The sequence below is a fragment of the Oncorhynchus nerka genome, linkage group LG15, assembly GCF_034236695.1.
Source record: "Oncorhynchus nerka isolate Pitt River linkage group LG15, Oner_Uvic_2.0, whole genome shotgun sequence".
Taxonomy (NCBI): domain Eukaryota; kingdom Metazoa; phylum Chordata; class Actinopteri; order Salmoniformes; family Salmonidae; genus Oncorhynchus; species Oncorhynchus nerka.
In genome coordinates, this window is record NC_088410.1 from 86371051 (window position 1) to 86392978 (window position 21928).

Genomic DNA, 21928 nt, shown 5'->3' on the forward strand with positions numbered 1-21928 from the left:
GTCATTGTATGCTGTAGCGTTAAGATTTCCCTTCACTGGAACTAAGAGGCCTAGCCCGAACCATGAAAAACAGCCCCAGACCATTATTCGTCCTCCACCAAAATGTATAGTTGGCACTATCCAGTTGGGCAGGTAGCGTTCTCCTGGCATCCGCCAAACCCAGATTTGTCCGTCTGACTGCCAGATGGTGAAGCATGATTCATCACTCCAAAGAATGCATTTCCACTGCTCCAGAGTCCAATAGCGGCGAGCTTTACACCACTCCAGCCGACACTTGGCATTGCGCATGCTGATCTTAGACTTGTGTGTGGCTGCTCGGCCAATGAAACCCATTTCACGAAGCTCCCAATGAACAGTTTGTGTGCTGATGTGGCTTCCAGAGGCAGTTTGGAACTCGGTAGTGAGTGTTGCAACTGAGGACAGATGATTTTTACGCTGTACGCACTTCAGTACTCGGCGGTCCCGTTCTGTGAGCTTGTGTGCCTACCACTTTGCAGCGTTGTTGCTCCTAGAAGTTTCCACTACACAATAAAAACACTTACATTTGACAGAGACAGCTCTAGCAGGGCAGAAATTTGACAAACTGACTTGTTGGTAAGGTGGCATCCTATGACGGTGCCACATTGAAAGTCACTGAACTCTTCCGTATGGGCCATTCTACTGCCAGTGTTTGTCTATGGAGATTGCATGGCTGTGTGATTAATTTTATATACCTGTCAGCACCGGGTGTTGCTGAAATATCCGAAACCACTCATTTGAAGGGGTGTCCACACTTTTGGCCATGTAGTGTATTTGGGTAGATCTAATTGTTTGACTGTTCATCAGCGACAGGAAGCAAAGAGGACGGGTGTTCTATTCAGCTGATTCTGGCCATTGGCTCCTTCTTCTCTACTGTCACACTCCTGGTGTTCCTCACTCAAGCCTGCATCAGGATAATCAGACACAAGAAGCCTAAAGACAGTGAGTAGCCTACCACAGAATAGGTTAACACATCGTTGACACGGTGTGTCGGGCATTTAGAAATTGTTTGGAACATAAAGCATAGGCAACATTGTATTCTCAAATTAATTACAGTATTCAGATGTAAAGTTCAAGTTCAAATAGTGACGTGTTCAAAACAACCTCAGTGAACTGCCCTGCTACAAGTATTTCCATCGCTTCCTCAGATATATGTGTCTGTCCGCTGTCAGAGGAGTGGTGGCCTGCTCATCCAGCAGCCTTAAACCAAGGACCATGCCAGCCAGAGTCTGCTGTCAATGGAGAGCATCTCCACTGTATGATCTGACATGTGTTGCAGGAATGCTTTTATTTCAGAGATAGCATGGCAGCTAGTCCCAAGTGAACAAATTGAAGTCTTCTACAGAAACAACGTGCATTAAGCCACCTATAATTCCCCTGTATTTTGTCATCTTGTTTATCACTTGCTTCCTTCATTCCTTCATCAATAGTAAATATTATTTCTACAGCTTTTCTTACTTTTTTGAACAATTAATACTGTTTTTTTCCCCTTCTCTATTTCTTAAGAGTAATAATAATACTCAGGTAAATTACTGATAAGAACATTAACTGTTCTCTCAGCTATGACAAAAACATGTAGAGGCATCTTCTAATTCCTGATATTACTTTCTTTTTTTAACAAGATTTGAACAAGTGAAATCAATGCAATCAATGTCAAAGGATAGAAAGAAACTATCAAAATTGAGCATAGTAAAGGGCGCAAGGAAGGAAGAGTGGACACTGGACAGAAGTAGAACAGTGGGAGAATCTCAATTTATTACTTGCATCCTGTCCTTGCCTCCTAAACCCATTGGAGGATAATGTCAGAAAGGCGGGCCTTCTGGCTTTCTCATCCAATGGGTTTTGAGAAGGAGGGAATACTGAGGACGCGACGAGAATACAGTGACCGCATATGAAGGAACAAAAGAAAGGAAGAGAGTATTCGTTTCTTGAAGCGTCCACATTGTGCGCGGTCACAAGTCATATGACAGCACTAAGCATTTCCTCTACACTTGTGCGAACGCAACAACACTGGTCGTTTTCTGTCGAAGTTGAGTGGTAATATCAATTTCAAGATGCTGGCACTCATAAACCGGCTTTTGGACTGGTTCAAGTCCCTCTTTTGGAAAGAGGAGATGGAGTTGACTCTGGTTGGACTTCAACACTCGGGCAAAACCACATTCGTTAATGTTATAGCTGTAAGTTTTTATTTTGCTGTTAGCAGCTAGTTATAGTAGCTTTCTAGTTACGTAAGCACTAACTAGCTAAGTTAGCGACTTCAGCCATATCGATTTAGTGTCGTCCCTCTGCTATCTATATTATTGATTGACTAGCCTATCCGACAATTGTCTTCTGCAAAGTCAGCCAGCTACGTTAACGTACAATAGCACAAGTCATACTTCGCGGCTAACCTTCCAAACTAGCTATCTACTGCTAGTTAGAGGTCTTTATTTGTGGTTTGATGGCAATATAATCAGACTGTTCACCCACTTTTTGGGAATTTGGCTAAATATTATTTTGCTCGCTAGTCAAGGTTTATTCCTAAAACATCTGGATTAACTAGCTAATTAGCCAATTTCCCGTTTTACTAGCTACAACAGGCCAAGCAACAGCCTTAATGCCCACAATAGGGCGATATTATTAATGTAGTCATGTCTTTTGACGTCCAAATGTCATCTACCCAGCTGGTGATACACTCGTGCCCCCCAGTGACCAGCTCGTTCATAAAATAATGCCGTGCTGACTTAAAAAAAAAACGTGGTAAATAAACTTTTCCACCGTGGCTGCTTTCCAAACACTTAAAATACACCCTCTACCACATGCCTTTGGGGGAATCCGGTCCAAATGATTAGCCAAGCAAGGGAAGTCTGCAATGTAAGGCCCTCGTTTTCATTGGGTTTTGCGAGTGAATAATTATGTTCACTCCGGGGCCTGAAACTCCCCACAATTCAATTCGCGACGATTGGACATCCGCTAAAAAAACGTCAGCAATGGAGAAGTCAACATACTAGTTGTTCTGTTTTGTACACTTTGTACAAAATAATGAAATGCAGTACTACAGGATAATTCTTAACGTAGCTCTTTATTAGCTAGCTATAACTGGCATGTTCACATATCTTTTACTTTTTAAATATTTTTTTATATATTTTTTTATTAACAACAAATCAATACATAAAGCACATGAGGGAACACAAGCATACATAGATTACAAACAATGGACAATCGAGCTAGGGGGTACAATATCACATTACAATTACATAAGGACCTTGGAATAGATTTTTGGTTTATATCCAAATGTATTGATGGCGAGTGTGTTACTACAAATATTTGTACTATTCCCCTCACAGACCATAGGGCTATTTACATTGATATCAAAATATTTACCCCTGATACTAACCTTGACAGAGCATCCTACTGGAAGCTAAATAGCTCATTAAATAATGATATAGTTAAATTTGAGGTTAAAGATCTGCTCTCACACTTTTGGGAAAGGGCTTGTGAAGAAAGATCTTATTGCAAGAACTGGGAGCTCTTTAAATTTGAGGTGTCCAAATACCTTAGAAAATATGGTAGTAATCTTACTAAGACCAGAAGAGCTGAGGAGGAAAAGGTGATCATTAAGATAACTTCCCTTTCTCAGTGGTCCCCAGCTGGCCTCTTGCGGGAGGGGGAGATGGAACTAATTGAGTTACAAAATAAACTGGATAATATATATAGATTAAAAGCAGAAGGAACCTTTATTAGATCTAGGAAAAAATGGATTGAGGAGGGAGAACAGAATTCATCCTATTTCTTTAGACTTGAGAAATTTCACTCTAAAAATAACACTATCCATAAATTTAACATTGATGGTGTTATTACAGATGACCAAAAATTAATCGCTAAATACTGTAGCAATTTTTACAGAAAATTGTATAGCTCTACATACTGTCAGGAATCCACAGATATGTTTTTTTAACTCACTGAATAATGTTCACTCTCAGTGATATAGATTCTAAACAGTGTGATGAACCCATCAAAGTTGAAGAGATTAGAGTCTATCAAACATCTAAAGAACAATACATCACCAAGTGTTGATGGAATTACATAATTTTACAAATAATTTTCTGAATAAGTAGCTCCCTTCCTATTTGAAGTATTTTTTAGAGAGTATTTAAAACAATGTTCTCCCTCCTACAATGAGTCAGGGGTTAATAACACTGATACCTACTAATAAAGAAGTGCTGCTCATCGATAACCGGTGTCCAATTTGTCTTCTTAATAATGACTATAAGATATTAGCCTTACTACTTGCAAAAATAATTAAAGAAGTCCTGGATGCAATCATTGATGAAACACAGTCTGGCTTAATGAGGAACAGACATATTTCTAACAATGTCAGACTAGTATTAGACATACTTGACTACTCAGACCTAATAACCGAGGATAGCTTCATATTATTTTTAGATTTTTATAAAGCATTTGACATAGTAGAGCATCAGTTTCTCTTCCACTCCCTTGAGAGACTTGGCTTTGGGGATTTTTTCTGTAAGGCTATTAAGACTATGCAAATGGTAACAGCTCTATCACATTGAAATATGGCACCTCACCTAGATTTGAGTTAAAGGAGAGGACAACCTTGCCTAATTCCTATCTCCCCGTATCTGTTTTTATTAATCACGCAAATTCTTTAAATAATAGTCCTGTAAGGTATTTCCATAGCTGGTAAAGAAATTATTATAAGCCAGCTGGCTGATGGTACTACACTTTTTCTGAAAGACCCTAACCAAATTCCCATATCGATCAATGTGATACAATCCTTTTCCAAAGCATCTGGTCTATATCTTAACATTAATAAATATGAACTCATAGCTGTCAAAGATTGTGTGACACCTTCATATTATGGTATTCCAGTAAAATAAGAACTTACATATTTAGGCATAACCATTACAAAGGATCAAAAGTCTAGAGGCTTACTACATTTTAACCCTCTTATTAAAAATACCCAGAAGAAGCTAAATCAATGGCTACAGAGGGACTTATCTTTAAAAGGTAGAGTCCTAATAACCAAGGCTGAAGGTATCTCTAGACTAACATATGGCGCTCTATCTTTATATCTTGACAGTAAAATAAGCAAGGCGATAGACCAGATGCTTTTCAACTTTCTTTGGAGAAACCGTACCCATTACATTAGGAAAACTGTTGTGATGAACACTTATGAGAATGGTGGACTGAATTTTCTCGACTTTACTACTTTAAATAATACTTTTAAGATCAATTGGATAAAACAATTCCTAAGAAGACTCACTTCTATCTAGAATTTTATTCCTCATCATGTCTTCTCTAATTTTGGTGACCTAACTTCATGTTTTTTTGCAATTATAATATTGACAAAATTCCAGTGAAACTTTCTGCTTTTCATCAGCAGGTTTTCTTGTCATGGTCCTTAATTTATAAACACAAATTTTCTCCACAGAGATATTATACATGGAATAATCGGGATATATTGTATAAAAATACTTCTTTGTTTTTAGAATATTGATTCTGAAATGATGTCCTATTGGTGAGCCAACTGGTAAATGCAGAGGGTCTTTTACTCAGTTATAAGGAATTCTTATCACTTTACAAGGTCCCTGTAACACCTGAAGATTTTGCAATTGTTTTAGATGCCATTCCCTCAGGTGTTGCTCTGTTATTCAGGAACATGTCAAGACCTGACCCTCAGAGCCTACCTGCTATTGACCCTGTTGACTCATCAGTAGGAAAGATTTGTTTCTCTTTTGGTCCATTCAACAACAGAGCGATACAAACCTTGTTTCAGCAGGATGTTGTATCTATTTATGTCATGCCTTATTGATAATATCTGTTGGAAAAAAGTTTGGATGTTGCCACACACACTTGTTAACAAAATTAAGGAAGTTTCCTTTAAAATGATTCATAAATATTATCCTGCCAACCACTATATGAAGAAGTTTAAGGAAAACATCAACTCAAATGGCTCCTTTTGTGACGCAACACTGTTTCTGGGTGGTCATCTTTTTTGGCATTGTATTCATGTAAGAAAACTGTGGCAAGACATGAGTAGATTTATAATTGAACACATTTATAAAGATTTTACACTATTGTGGAGAGATGTACTGCTTGGATTCTTTACATACGATAGAAATAAGCTGAAACATTTTTATGTAATTCATTTCATTATTCTTTTGGCCAAATTTCATATACACAAATGTAAATTTACAAACAAAAAAACACGTTTTCTTACCCTACAAAAATAAATTGAACTGTATTTTAAATACTCTACTAACAAAAAAGCTGTTAGAATTGTAACTTTATGTATGTCCCTTAAGGTCCTTGTGTAATTATGTGATATTGTACCCCCTAGCTCGATTGTCCATTATATATAATCTATATATACCTGTGTTCCCTCATGTACTTTCTGTATTGATTTGTTGTTAATAATTTAAAAAAAATAGGGAGGAAGGAATGATTTTTAAATTGACTTCCCTTGCCCGGAAATTCGTCACTTGTTCATCCCGCGATTGTCTTTTCAGCCACCGGTAGCTTGTGGGTTCCTTAAATGCGATAGTCAATTATGATTGTATGTCTACTTACATTAAATATAATTATTAATATATGCCTACTGTATGATAGCTAGCAAATTAATTATCTAAATACTGTTAGCCTGCCTACCTGGAACTTCTGAAGGATGTTTTATTTCTACAATTCCCAAAAGCTAACCGAACAAAAACATAATTACCGTCATGTACATTAGTAGCACAATTTCTAACTTATTTACATTTGTTTTTTACTTACACGTACGTGTATGTTGACTCTATATTGACGTTGAGGTTTTATGTTTTGGCGGATGTACAATCATCGCGAATTGAATTACTGTGCGTTTCAAGCCCAGTAGTGAACGTAATTGTACACTCGCAAACTCCATTAAAAAAAAGGGCTTGCGTTGCAAACTTCCCTTGCTTGGCTAATCATTTGGACCGACGACCAAAATGGCTGCGGGGATTACCCCAAGGGCATAAGGCGAGGGTAAATGGACGAGAGTGTGTCTTCTATGAGTTTGAAACGCAGCCAAAGTAGACAACCCTCGGCCCTAGAATGACGTTTTGCATCGTCACGTCCGAGTACCTTAGATGTCCCTTTCCAAAGTGAGGAAGAGGGATGATAAGAGAGGTAACGACCTTGGTGGAAATCTTGATGTTGTCCTTAAAAACAACCAACCTAAAGCTATTAATGTACATAGTAAGCTAATGTATCTAGTTAGCACTCCTGTCATGTAGCTAGCTACAGTTACCCATAGCTGGTTATCTAGTTTTATAGTTTGGTCATTTATTCCAGAAGTAGTATTAGCCACTCTAGCATGGTGGTGGAAAATTGTTTTTATTAAGAATTTGCAAATTTGTCATTTTTTGGGGAGGAGTGCCAATTTGATCGGTTTAATTAAGGAAGAAACTGACGCCTTTGCAGCTTAATTGTTTTATGAACGAGCCAAACATCAGGAATAATGCCCTCTGGTGGACATTTAGGCTGGGCTATAAAAAAAAAAACTGTTATTGAAAAAAGCTATTTCTCCAGCAAGAAGGTTGCAAGGACTATCTGGGATTGGTTTGAGTTGGGAGGGGAAAACTGAAAATGTGCTGTTATTGGCAGAGAGGTTTGGAACTCTTTTATTGGTTTATTAACTCATTTACCGCATGATGATGTCACCATGGAAGGCTAAAACTCCCTCCTACTAAAACAGGCTGACATTTCCGGCTGTCTTCAAACATCTCTTACACTAAAAGGGCATTATCATAATATTCACAATTTCACAGTATTATTCCAACCTAATAAAGAAAAACCGTTGAATGAGTAGGTGTGACCAAACTTTTGTTTGTGTGTGTATATATACATACACACAAACCTACTCATTCAAGGGTTTTATATTTTTACTATTTTCTACATTGTAGAATAATAGTGACGACATCAACACTATGAAATAACACATGGAATCATGTAGTAACTAAAAAAGTTTTAAACATGTTTTAGTTTCTTCAAAGTAGCCACCCTTTGCCTTAATGACAGCTTTTCACACTCTTGGCATTCTCAAGCATCATTATGTTGTCATCCAGAGTCACATTTTATTTTCCAAGCTATAGCACACAATATTTAGCATATAGCAGGTTTTCAAAGGACCAAAGAGTTTGGTCTGACTTGTATTTACATTTTTGGCATGGAAAAAACATTGTTATGCTGGTACCGTCAACGCCCTACTGCTCACATCCTCGCTCCTCACCTTCTCAAAACCCATTGGAAAAGGTCAGAGGGGAGGAACCTTTGGCTTTCTCCTCCAATGGGTTTTGAGAAGGTGCCGAGGAGAATGCAGTTCAGATTCTCCCACAGTCTTCACTCTCAATGACTCACAGCTAACACCCACTAAACTGTATACCCAACCAATAAATTTGGATTTTCAGCTAGTTGCGTTGGCTAAACAAACAAGCCTTGGAAATCGTGATCCTTTCCTCTTGACATCACAGCGGTTTGGATGTGCAAGATCAAAGACAGAAAGACGCTAGCTGACCAGAACAGTTCCAACAGAACAGAATGAGATGAACTTGAAGACCTATGCAGTGGAGGCTGCTGAGGGGAGGACGGTTCACAATAATGGCTGGAATAGAGTGGTATCAAACACATGATTTATCACTCCATTCTGTGCTCTGATTCCCTTCAGCAGCATTCTTGCCTCAAAACACCCAGTCATTGTTTCTACTGTATCTAAAAACATAATAAAGATGAATGAGAAATTGTTCACGATTTGATACCTAAACTTTTCCAGGTAGCCTATAATTCCAGGTATTTCTTATAGGATGTAGAGAGAGTAACACTACGGACTTATTCTGAGTCAGTCGGTGTTGTAGTGAATGAGATGCATGACGTTGATGGGGAAGTGCCCATGTGGTTAGTTGTAATATGTTAGGGTGGTGGTGTTTCCAGCCAGGCTTCACTCACGAGACCACTGCACTCACTTCTACTTTGGCCTGGTCAGGTGACTAATCAAGTCATGTGGTTACTAATGTGTGGCAGACAAAGCATATGTCTTGCTCAGAGACTGTTTGGGTTCAAGTAAAGGGCAAAGACAGTTGACTGCAGAATGACTTCAATTGTTTCTCTGTCCTGTCATCGAGAGTGTAGTCTAGGATTTAGGGTTGGCTAAAAAGACACCATTCGCATTGCTCTTTTAAAGGCCCAGTGCATTCAAAAACGTGATATTTCTGTGTTTTATATTTCCACACGGCGGTTGGAATAATATTGTGAAAATTATGAAAATGCCCTTTTTAGTGTAAGAGCTCTTTGAAAGACCACATGAAATGTCAGCCTGTATTGGTGGGATGGAGTTTTGGTTAATAGACCAATAAGACTTCCAAACCTCTTGTACTTGTTATTGGTTACTCACTGTGTGTGTATTCCTCATGTCACTATTTCTAGATTTGATTTTTTATCTTTAATTCTGCATTGTTGGAAAAGGACCCGTAAGTAAAAATGTTACTGTTAGGCTACACCTGTTGTTTAAGATGCATGTGACAAATACAAAGTTGATTTGCCAATAACAGCTATTTTTCAGTTTTCCCCTCCCCACTTACACCACTCCCGGTCAGTCCTAGCACAATTCTTGCTTGAGAAATTGCTAAAAAGCTAAAAAAATCAATAAAAAAAATCAATCACAAGAATTGTTACCCAGAAATTATGTAATGCGTTAAAAATGTCTGCATTGGACCTTTAAATTCCCTCTGCCTCCCTGCACCTATTCTTCTCATAAGACAGGGTTCTTAGGCGATAGACTTTTATTTAACCAGCTAGGCCAGTTGAGAACAAGTTCTCATTTACAACTGCGGCCTGGCCAAGATAAAGCAAAGCAGTGCGACAAAACAACACAGAGTTACACATAGGATAAACAAAAGTACAGTCAATAACACAATAGAACAATCAATATAGAGTGTGTGCAAATGGAGTAAGGAGGTAAGGCAATAAATAGGACATAGTAGCGAAGTAATTACAATTTAGCAAATTAGCACTGAAGTGCAGATTATGGTGATGTGCAAGTAGAAATACTGGTGTGCAAAAATGTAAATGAAACACTATGGGGATGAGGTAGGTAGTTGGGTGGGCTATTTACAGATGGGCTATGTACAGCTGCAGCGATCGGTAAGCTGCTCAGATAGCTGATGCTTAAAGTTAGTGAGGGAGATATAAGTCTCCAACTTCATCGATTTTTGCAATTAGTTCCAGTCATTGGCAGCAGAGAACTGGAAGGAAAGGTGGCCAAAGTGGGTGTTGGCTTTGGGGATGACCAGTGAGATATACCTGCTGGAGTGCGTGCTACGGGTGGGTGTTGTTATGGTGACCAGTGAGCTGAGATAAGGCGGAGCTTTACCTAGCAAAGACTTATAGATGACCTGGAGCCAGTGGGTCTGGCGACGAATATGTAGCGAGGGCCAGTCGATGAGAGCATACAGGTCGCGGTGGTGGGTGGTATATGGGGCTTTAGTGACAAACGGACAAATTGTCTCCTTTAAAATCTGAAACTTGTCTGCATTCCAAACATATTTCCTCTAGAGGTTGTGACCCCTTATAAGCCTTAGAAATGAATAAATTAACATTATTTTGAAAGAATTTCTTTCAAAAAAATGTACATAAGGGAGGCACTTGTGTAAATACCACTAAACTTTTAGCAGGTGAGCAGTTTTTTTTTTACAACAGGAATTGTGCAAAATATGGGGTGTGTTCCAGAGTGCGCTCCAGGTCATTCGTAAATTCTGAGCGTTGTCAGATTGTCTGTTAGTAAATTCAGAGTGTTTCGCTCTCACAGCGTTCAGAGCACACTGGACGCTCTGGCCGAGTTCGCTAGCTACTTGCAGACACAAATGAGAGAACACCTCACTCTGACCATTTTACTCACCCTAGCAGAGCTGGTTATCTAGACCGTTGGTGACCTAACTGCTGCTGGCAACAATTGAATAACTTTTTTTTGCAGACGTTGAATCGGTCTTATTCATCGGGTGTTGGGCATTCGTAAATTCATCATTTATTTCGCACTCTGGCACATTCAGGCGAGTGCTGTCAAATCTGAGTAGATAGCCAGTGTGAATTTACAAACGCAACCCAGCCACGACAATTAGGTTTATGTCTCTGGTATACCATTTTAGTTAGGCCTTGTATACAGGTGGCAATTCCAGAGGACATGTTAGAATTAGGAACACTTTGACCTAGCATTTCCATGTTTATTCCATGTCAGTTCCATGTCAGCTCAGCTTGTACAATCACTCAAAAGTGATCAATGGTCTTTTCTCTTCTTGTTCAGTCTGGGCATTTTAGTGAAGACATGATCCCTACAGTTGGATTCAACATGAGGAAGATCACAAAAGGCAACGTTAACATCAAGGTAGGTCTTCAGTCACTACAGTATGTAGGCTACTGTAATGTTTCACAGTGGCAATCTATACCTACTGCATGATTGAAAAAATGTGTGACCTCTGCTTTTCCAGATCTGGGATATAGGAGGGCAGCCGAGGTTCAGGAGCATGTGGGAACGTTACTGTCGGGGAGTTAACGCAATTGTGTGAGTATCTGAGTTTGTCCATTTGTCAGTCTGCATGGGTACAATTTATATTCAGGAAGAGTACAGGACTGTTGATTGTTCTGTTTGTCTTAAGAGACACGTTCAGTGAATACCAGTCAATGGTCGAACATTGAGTTGGGTATGTTTTGAGCACGTCCAATTCTTTAAAGTATACATAACATTATTTTTTATGCGTTTGACAACTTGTGCCATGTCTTTTAAATATTTGATTTCTTTAGATACATGGTGGATGCAGCTGACCGTGAGAAGGTGGAGGCTTCCAGGAATGAGCTGCACAATTTGTTAGACAAGCCTCAGTTGCATGGAATTCCTGTAAGTAAGCCTACACTTCTGAATTGAATGAATTCATGTAAATGACATTTTCTTAATATGATCAGCAAGCATTTCTGCTACATGAGCTAAACTGTGGTTTGGCTTTTTAGATTTTGGTTCTTGGCAACAAAAGAGATATCCCCAGTGCTCTAGACGAGAAGCAGCTCATTGAAAACATGTGAGTATGAAGAGAAAAGATGAGGTGTTTCCTAGTAGTAAACCCACAGAAGTAATCACACAACATCTGATGCATCTTAGCTGAGGTAGTGTGAATCAACTCTACACCCCCTTTTTTTTTTAAGTTGAGTATACTCATTCTAACTAAATGACAGAGGAGGAGTCCCTCTCTTATTGTGCCTTGATTGATTTTTATTGCCAACACATGTATACACACTGTACATACATTTTAAAAAATGTCACAATTGTTTCTTCTACAAACTTTTAAACAGCTTTTCAGTTTCCTTCCATGCTGTGTCCTTGGCTGTGCTTATCCACTTCAAGATGGATACACTAATATAGTAGCAGTACAAAGACATTCATCACACACAATTACTTTTTAAAAGATGCACTATGCAGAAATCGTTCCACCATTTCCTGGTTTCTACAATTCTAATAATTTGCCATAATTTCAGTTTGTGACAAAACAAGCAGTCCATTGTGTAGAGAATCATTGTACCATCTAAACCGCTGTGAAATGCCTTTGCAATAACTAAAAATAATGTTGTTTTGGATGTTTGAAGCTGGTGTACAAAAACTAAACTTAAAAAACAGAAAGCATTGAAATAGCGCACATAGAACAGATCTACCGCTTTGACTCACTTTCAATGAGAATGAAAGATCTATAACTGACATTTCTATGTGAATTTGGTCAGGTCCCCAAGAAGTTAGATATTGTAGTCACATTTTCTATTTTTTTTTCTTCTTATGACCATAACTACCTTGGAAGATTAGTTACCATTCTTGAAGTACTTTGCTGGAGTTTTGAACACTGCCATCCTTTTACTAATCTCACATCAGCAAAGACCTAATGGTTTTATTTTAGAACAGAAGTTATGATTTGTGACTTTCTAGGCATGCCTTTTTTATAAGCTTTGTTTTCCTTTTTCATAGAGAAACATTGCATTATTATGTCACTTGTACCAAATACAGTACAGTATGAAGATGGGCAGAAACGGCTTCTCCAGTAGAAATCCCTGATCACGCTTGTAGGTGACGTTGGCTAGCTAAGCTCATGCACAGAAACATGTCATCGGGTTTGAAGGTTGTCTTGTGCCAAACTGCACATTTACAGGCCATCAAATCAAAGGCACTCCTTTAACTACAATTACCATAATCCATTGCGCGCCTTCTTGTCTGGTCTGTGTGTTCCTTTTATGCCTGCTACGTTAGGAGAGAGGGAGAAAGAGAGAGCAGTTGCTTCGCTAGGTATCTTTACCTGAAAGTACATGATCTAAGTGATTGATAGTTGGTATTCAGAAGTAAGCGCTATTTACTTTGAAGAACTACCAAAATACTCATTTTGTCAGACAGCAGCTCTATAGAGATGACTTGGAATTAAGTAATAAAATAAAACAAATGTAATATTTGATTAAAGTATAGTAATGTGAATCAATGGTTATTAAGTGATAAGCAGTAATGGGCAGTCACTAACCATCACTTTTATTGATTGTTTTATTCTGTTTTACAGCATTCAACCCACATAAACCGTGATTTTTTTAAATAATCAAAACCGAACCGATCTCAAAAGCACTAGTCGCTCAGCACTAACTACTTAAGTCATTGGCTCGAATGTTGTGCCTTTACATTTCGAGAAAATGAACTAAGGAAGAATGTTTCACTTCTCAAACCCCAGCCTGGTCTGCTTCGCAAGATTTCCCAGAAGTCTTGTGATGTTGCACCTCTGGGTTTAGAAACTCCTTGCTAGTACTCTACTGCTTTTAGAAATGATACAAGTTTTCAAAAAGAAACAGCTCCCTCTGTTGGCCAGTTAATATTAACACCAATATCACAGTTGATGGCAGGTTATCAGTTTTCTTTACCGCTTTCTTTCTACAGGAACTTGGCAGCCATTCAAGACAGAGAGATTTGCTGCTATTCCATTTCCTGCAAAGAGAGAGACAACATAGGTGAGTAAGATGGTGATGGTGGAACGGTTTGCTTGTCTGAGTGAAAGGCTGGAGGAGAGGAAACAAATGAACAATAACATGGTGCACCCAAAGTGGCTACATATATACACTTGTGTATTCCGAATCATACTTACCCACCACTGTAGGCGTCTCGGGTTTCACCTGCTGTCTCTCCTGTCTAACACTGACCCCCATGCGTCTCCTGCCTTCCAGATATCACACTGCAGTGGCTCATCCAACAATCAAAATCTGGGAGAAGCTGAAAGTACAGGAACTCTGTCCTCCCAGCTCCATCTTCCATGTTACCCTCATGCCACACCCTGTTCGCTCTCTGTTCACACATGTACAGTGTTCCCTCCAACACCGATGCTGCACTGTGCCCCCTGCCCGTTCCTCCCTGTTGTTCTAATTTTATCCAATGATTCTCCCCCACAAACCCCCATACCTCTGCACTACTAAAAGATGGTAGCCCCTGGTCAATGCCACATTCCATGAGTCACAGAATGGGCATTACACCTCTGCCATGAGGTGCTACTTCAGTCTCTTGAACAGAGAGAGGTTTAGTCTGTCAGCCTTTTTCATTCTATGGGCTGAACGACAGGCGTTTCCCACACCTGTAAGTCCAACTGTTTATAGCACTAGTGTAGCGATCCTACACCCTCAGGATGGGTTGTTTAGCCACTGACTGGGGCCTCATCATTATACATGTTCTCCAGACAGTCCTGTGTGAAGCTATAGGGAAAATAACAGACATGCACTACATGACCAAAAGTATGTGGACACCTGCTCGTCGAACATTCATTCCAAAATCATGGGCATTAATATGGAGTTGGTCCCTCCTAGGCCTGGCTCACAGTCAGCTGTCCTATTCATCAAAAAAGGTGTTTGATGGGGTTGAGGTCAGGGCTCTGTGCAAGCCAGTCAAGTTCTTCCACGCCGATCTCGACAAACCATTTCTGTATGGACCTCATTTGTGCACGGGGGCATTGTCATGCTAAAACAGGGAAGGGCCTTCCCAAAACTGTTGCCACAAAGTTGGAAGCACAGAATTATCTAGAATGTCATTGTATGTTGTAGCGTTAAGATTTCCCTTGGAACTGGAACTAAGGGGCCTAGCTTGAACCATGAAAAACAACACCAGACCATTAGTCCTCCTCCACCAAACTTTACAGTTGGCATTATGCATTCGGGCAGGTAGCGCTTTCCTGGCATCCGCCAAACCCAGATTTGTCCGTCAGACTGCCAGATGATGAAGCGTGATTCATCACTCCAGAGAAGGCGTTTCCACTGCTTCATTGTCCAATAGCGGCGAGCTTTACACCACTCCAGCTGACGCTTGGCATTGGGCATGGTGATCTTAGGCTTGTGTGCGGCTGCTCGACCATGGGAAACCCATTTCATGAAGCTCCTGACGAACAGTTATTGTGCCGATGTTGCTTCCAGAGGCAGTTTGGAACTCGGTAGTGAGTGTTGCAACTGAGTACAGACGGCAGTCCCGTTCTGTGAGCTTGTGTGGCTTACCACTGAGCCGTTGTTGCGCAAATAAGTTTCCACTTCACAATAACAGCATTTACAGTTGACCAGGGGAGAAATTTGACAAACTGACTTGTTGGAAAGATGGCATCCTATGACGGTGCCATGTTGAAAGTGACTGACCTCTTCAGTACGTGCCATTCCACTGCCAATGTTTGTCTATGGAGATTGCATGGCGGTGTGCTTTATTTTATACACCCGTCAGCAGCGGGTGTGGCTGAAATAGACAAATCCACTAATTTGAAGGGGTGTCCACATACGCTTGTATATATAGTGTATGTTAATGTCACTGGGAAAGTAAATGGACTTTCTGGTTTCCCTTCTTGTCTCTGTCATGTTCTACTGTGAGATTAACTGCTTTATGGCCTTTGCCTTTTTTTTGCCAAATATTTTTTTTTAGCAATGAATTATGTAAATAGTTCAGTAGCTAGGTATGTACAAATATCAAACTGTTAAGATTTTTACCTATGTGAGCGCATATGGATATTTTATATTAATGTACTGATGGTCAAGATAGTGGGTTGGTTGTGTGGTTATCAGCCTTGTTTGTAATTTGCCTCAGTGAAATGATGTCTACTGCGGTCAATGAGCTGAGAGAGGGTGGCAGAATTCAAAGTGCCTTGTGCAATATCTCATCTCTGAAGCAAACAGCATGCAGTGTGCCTTCCTGAGCAAAGAGAAAACACCACTCCTATATATTCAAGAAATCGAAAGGCATTCTTGTTAATTTAGACATTGTACTGTTATCGTTGTTCACCCTCAGTTGCGATATTTTCTGTGGCGCATTTTTTAAATATATATTTATGGTGTCAATACTTTGGAATTATTTAGTAATTATGTTATCTGGGTCGATAAAAAACGTAAACTATGCTTAAAGATGAACTTTGTCATTAAAATTAAGGACAACATTTGACTACACTCATTGGACTAATACTTGTATCAATAATCATAGCCTACTACCAATAGTCTCGAACTATGATTTTAACTCGAAAACATCAGATTCGCAAACAAATGTCGGAAAGTGAAGAAAAAAAAAAAGATTTTCATACCTCCAGAATGGTTTTGACATGGGTATTTTCTGACTCTTCACCTGTCTGAGCCTCTACTTTTTAATGCTTGTGGATGTTTTCTATTGGTGCAAAGGTGATATTGCTTGACACACGGCAAGACTGACATGCATGGTAGCCAATTGCTGAAACGCGCCTGCCCCTTCTTTCTTGACGACATACCTGGAGCTCCAATCACACCTTAAAACCGGGAACGTTTCAAAGTCATAATTATAAACCCCGCCTGTTTCTTTCATATTTTAAAATTTGATTTTAACCTTAACCACAATGCTAATCTTATGCCTAACCTTCAATTAAGAGAACATATTGTAGCGACCCGCACAGACAGCTGTGTGTTATGTGCTAGGCTAGGAGGTGGTTGTGTTGTACTGACCAGTACCCGGTGTTCGCGGGGTCCGACATGTCAATCAACCTGCTATCTGCCAATCACGGGAATGCCTGGAATGTTCTGATGCCGGGCATCCTGGTGGTTGGCGGAGTGGCGTGGAGGGGGGTTGGGCATTGGAAGTTAAGACCAGGTTCAGCCTTTGTTCTCTCTCTCTTACGTCTGGGCTTCACAAGAGAAGGTCACGATTGGCTTGTGGGTTATCTGTCATCTATTTGGCGTGTGCTACGGCCCAAACAGTAGCCTGTGTAAAGTTGGTTCAATAAACCGTCAATTCGCAAACTCAAGCCTCTGTCTGGACAATTGTTCATTTATGATCTAGTCAGGTCATTACATTGGTGTCAGAAGTAAAAACGTTGATACAAGTTAGCCAGCTAGCTAGCTGACTTATGTGGCTAGCTACCGTAGGTGAGAACGGGGATTGAAAATGCTTCGAGGGAATCCGAAAGTGAAGGTGGAGGTAGGGGACGATTATGGCCAAGGAGGTGCGTGTGAATGGACGTCGGGGTTCTGTCTGAGGAGATCGCCAGGGCGTCGGAGCGCAGAGGCCGCTTGAGGGAGGACGTTAGAGTGATGGTGGCTGAAGCGGGCATGAGTGCTTCGTCGAGTGTATTTCGCGCGGATTCTGGTGGGCGGACCGAAGTGGCGACGTCGACGCGGCGTGACGAGGAATCTGGGGCTCAGGATGTAAACAAACATGGCGGCGCCCAGTTCCCGGCTGCGTCCGTATCTGTTAAGACCCCGAAGTATTCCGGTAAGGCGGATTGGGAAGCTTTTCATGCTCAGTTTGAACTGTTAGCTCATTTTAGGGGTGGTCGGATGAAGAAAGGGCACTGCAGTTGGCTTTATGCCTCACGGATGAAGCTCTGTCCTGTTTGATATTGATTAGCCCCGAGGACAGGCATGATTATGGTGCTCTAGTGGGAGCACTGAGGAGGCGCTATGGACAGTGTGTACAGCCCGGGCTACTGCGCTCCGAACTGAGGAATAGACGCAGGCAGCCTGGAGAGCCTCTACGGGTGCTAGCTAATGACATTGAGAGCCTCTCTCGGCGGGCATATGCTCACATGCCCCCTCCGTGCAGAGCGAGCTAGCACGGGACCAGTTCATACAGGCGCTCTCCCCTACGGAGCTGCGCATACAGACCCAGCTGGCTCATCCTGAGTCATTGCAGACAGCCTTGGAGATGGCTTTGGAGAGGGAGCTGGTGTGGGCTGGGGCTTCAGCTGGGGCTTTGGTGGGGGTGCAGGGAGACACACCCTCTGTGCGAGCTGGGGGCAGAGCAGCCCGGAGCCGGAAAAGCCTGCTTGGGTGGCCGAAATGACAGAACTCATTCGGGCTGTGTCGCTACAGGCGGCACGAAACACAAGCCCTGGTCCCAGGGTCTGCTGGGGTTGTGGCCAGCCAGGCCATCTGCGCCGAGATTGCCCCATGTCCCCCAGAGCTCAGGGAAACGGCTCGGGGTCCGCATAGACCGGGTAGTGCGGACCCCTGGCTTTCTATCCCAACCACCATCATCTTCAGGAGGAGCCCACCGGCACAGACGGGGAAGCAAGGCTCCACTTCCCCAGAAGCAGACGAGGGCAAGCGGAGGGAGCCTGTTGTTGTGGTGGGCCGGACCTGTGTTGGGGACTTTTGTCATGTCCCTGTCACTGTGGAGGGGGTGCCCTGCTCCGCCCTGGTGGACACTGGGTCCACAGTAACCCTGGTGAGGCCAGATATTGTGCCAGGTTGGACTCAGTGTGAGCCTACAACTGTGCAGCTCCGCACAGTCACAGGTGAGCTGGCACCCATGAAAGGGAAGGGAATAATGACTCTGACAGTAGGGGCAGGACTGTGCGTCATCCTGTGTGGGTGGCGGCTGTGCAGGACCCTTGTATCCTGGGGTTGGACTTTCTTAGGAGCACAGGCTGCCAGTTAGACCTAAATAGGGGCACACTGAGCTTCCAGGGAGGGACGGAAGTCACCATGGCCCCCCCTAATGTCACATTCACTCAACCCAACAAACCCTTTACTCCAACAGTTAAAGCAGCAGAGACTCATGGCTGCGCCCCCTCCCCCACAGCTGTGTGTGACTTTTCCCCAGTCCCCCTGTCACCTACGGCGGTGTGTTACATTCCCCCAGCTACCTCCATGACACAGCCCTCTGTGAGCCCGGGCCGCACCCCCAGCCCAGCTACCCCAGATGGGAGAGGAGAGGACACTGTCTGCAGTGAGGAGATATGGGGAGGAACTGTGTTGGTCTTGACCCTGAGCAGCAGGAACGGTTGTGGCAGTTGCTGTTTGAATTCAGAGACAGCTTTGCGTTGAGTGAGGAAGAGGTGGGTCAGACTCTTCTGGTGCAGCATGAGATCGACACAGGTGATGCTCGACCGTATCCCGCTGGCACGCCAGGAGGCGGCAGACAAGGCTGTGTTGGAGATGCAGCGGGCAGACTTCATTGAGCCCTCAGACAGCCCCTGGGCGGCGCCAGTCGTCATGGTTCCGAAGAAGGGGGGCAAGCTGAGGTTCTGTGCGGACTACAGGCGGCTGAATGAGGTAACCAGGAAGGACCCATACCACGTATCGATGAGTCGCTGGACCTGGTTAGGGGGTCCTCCTGGTTCTCCTCACTAGACCTCCGCAGTGGCTACTGGCAGGTGCCCCTCTCCCCAGAGGCCAGAGCCAAAACTGCGTTCTCCACTAACAGAGGACACTGGCAGTTCAAGGTCCTGTGCTTTGGCCTGTGCAACGCTCCAGCTACTTTTGAGCGTTTGATGGACAGGGTGCTGGATGGCATCCCCCGACAGCAGTGTCTGGTATACCTCGATGACATCCTGGCCCATGGCAGCTCCTTCCAGTCAGCCCTGGGGGCGCTACGGCGTGTGCTGGAGAGGGTGGCTGCCGCAGGTCTGAAGCTCCACCCCGAGAAGTGCCACTTCATGAGGAGAGAGGTGTCCTTCTTGGGCCACCGAGTGGGGAAGGAGGGGATCAGCACCATGGAGGACAAGGTAGGGGCTGTCAGAGACTGGCCCACCCCCACCGACCAGCGTCAGCTGAAGAGCTTCCTGGGCCTGGCCTCGTACTACAGGAGGTTTGTACGGGGCTTCTCAAGCGTTGCTGCTCCACTGAACCGCCTGCTGCCGAAGGACAAGGCTTTCACTTGGACAGTGGAGTGTGAGGGAGGCGTTCAACACCCTCAAACGTGCACTGATCGAGGCCCCGTGCTCGCCCCCTGACCTCACCTTGCCCTTTATCCTGGACACAGACGCGAGCAATGTGGGCATGGGTGGGGTGCTGGCCCAGGTGGGGCCAGAGGGGAGAGAGTGGTGGCGTACTTCAGCAAAACATTTGACAAACATGAGCGCCGCTACTGTGTCACCCGGCGGGAGCTCTTGGCTGTTGTGGCTTCCGTCAAACACTTCAAGTACTACCTGGGTGGTCTGCCCTTTACTGTAAGGACTGACCACTCTGCTCTCCAGTGGCTCATGTCTTTCAGAGAGCCAGAGGGGCAGGTGGCACGCTGGTTGGAGGAGCTTCAGCCGTATGACTTCACGGTGGTGCACAGGGCAGGGGCAAGCCACTCCAACGCCGACGCCATGTCCCGTTGGCCCTGTACTGCAGACGGCTGCCGCCACTGTGAACGGAGAGAGGGACGGGAGAGAGAGCTGCGGGCAGAGGAGGGTGTCTGTGCCACAGTGTGTCGGGCGAGCGGGCCTGTCTGCTGTGAGCTGCAGACTGTCGACGTGGCTGAATGGCGGCAGCAGCAGGGACGGGACACAGACCTACAGCCAGTGCTACAGTGGGTAGAGGCGCAGGTGAGGCCACCATGGGAAGAGGTGACAGCGCTCTCACTCGCGACCAAAGGGTTGTGGTCGAAGTTTGAGAGACTGCGGCTGGCTGATGGCGTGCTACAGCGGGCATGGAAGGAGTCAGCTACGGGAGAGGAGAGGTGGCAGGTGGTGGTCCCAAAAGCATTGCGGGAGGCTGTGCTCCAGAGTACTCATGGGGGTGGGGACTGGACACTTTGGGGTCACAAAAACACTGCGCCGTCTCCGTCAGGGCTTCTACTGGGGGCAGCACAAGAGGGATGTGGAGGACTTTGTCGCCGCTGTGACAACTGCACAGCGAGAAAGGGCCCCCAGGCCGCTCTCATGCTCAGCTCCAACAGTTCCCAGTGGGGGCTCCCATGGAGAGGGTGGGAGTGGATGTAGTTGGGCCGTTCCCCACCACAGACAGTGGAAACCGCTGGGTGCTCACGGCCATGGACTATTTCACAAAATGGCCCGAGGCCTATGCTCTGCCTGACCAGGAGGCAGAGACCATCGTCGACGCCCTGACAGCGGGGATGTTCAGCAGGTTTGGAGCTGCAGAGTCCATCCACAGCGACCAAGGCAGAAACTTTGAGTCCCGTGTGTTCGCCACCATGTGTGAGAGGCTGGGTATGCACAAGACCCGCACTACTCCTCTCCATCCTCAAAGTGATGGCCTTGTGGAGCGCTTCAACAAAACGCTTGGACAGCAGCTGGCCATCGTCTCTTCCAAACACCAGCGTGACTGGGACAAGCACCTGCCTATGGTCCTCATGGCATGCCGCTCCGCTGTCCAAGACTCCACCTCCTGCACGCCTGCCCTCCTCATGCTGGGGAGAGAGATCCGCACCCCTGCGGAGATGGCGTTTGGTCGGCCCCTGGATAGCCCTCATGTTCCTCCGGGGCCGGAGTATGCCCGGAGACTCCAGGACCGCCTGGAGACAGCCCACACCTTCGCCAGAGAGCAGCTGGTGAATGCAGGTGTGAGGCAGAAAAGGAACTATGACGTGCACACCCGGGAAGGCACTTTGTGGCTGGGGAGCTGGTCTGGGTCTACAGCCCCCTAAGGAAAAAAAAAGGCAGATGCCCCAAGTTGGACAGTC

The 21928-nt window shown here is 43.8% G+C and overlaps 1 protein-coding gene across 1 annotated transcript; it reads left to right on the forward strand.

Moving 5' to 3' along the window:
* The first annotated feature begins 1915 nt into the window (after positions 1 to 1915).
* LOC115143457 (ADP-ribosylation factor-like protein 8B-A) lies at positions 1916 to 16500 on the forward strand. Its single transcript, XM_029683910.2, has 7 exons — positions 1916 to 2195; positions 11333 to 11413; positions 11517 to 11590; positions 11830 to 11923; positions 12034 to 12101; positions 13979 to 14049; positions 14263 to 16500. Exons 1-7 carry the CDS (start codon positions 2073 to 2075, stop codon positions 14310 to 14312), a joined length of 561 nt encoding a protein of 186 aa, XP_029539770.1. The 5' UTR covers positions 1916 to 2072; the 3' UTR covers positions 14313 to 16500.
* The last annotated feature ends 5428 nt before the right edge of the window (positions 16501 to 21928 follow it).

Bases quoted from the DNA above. Each gene is read 5' to 3' on its own strand.
- LOC115143457 (XM_029683910.2), top strand. From the start codon at position 2,073: ATGCTGGCACTCATAAACCGGCTTTTGGACTGGTTCAAGTCCCTCTTT. The intron at 2,196-11,332 runs GTAAGTTTTTAT...CTTCTTGTTCAG, and splicing joins CATTCGTTAATGTTATAGCT to TCTGGGCATTTTAGTGAAGA. The intron at 11,414-11,516 runs GTAGGTCTTCAG...CTGCTTTTCCAG, and splicing joins AAGGCAACGTTAACATCAAG to ATCTGGGATATAGGAGGGCA.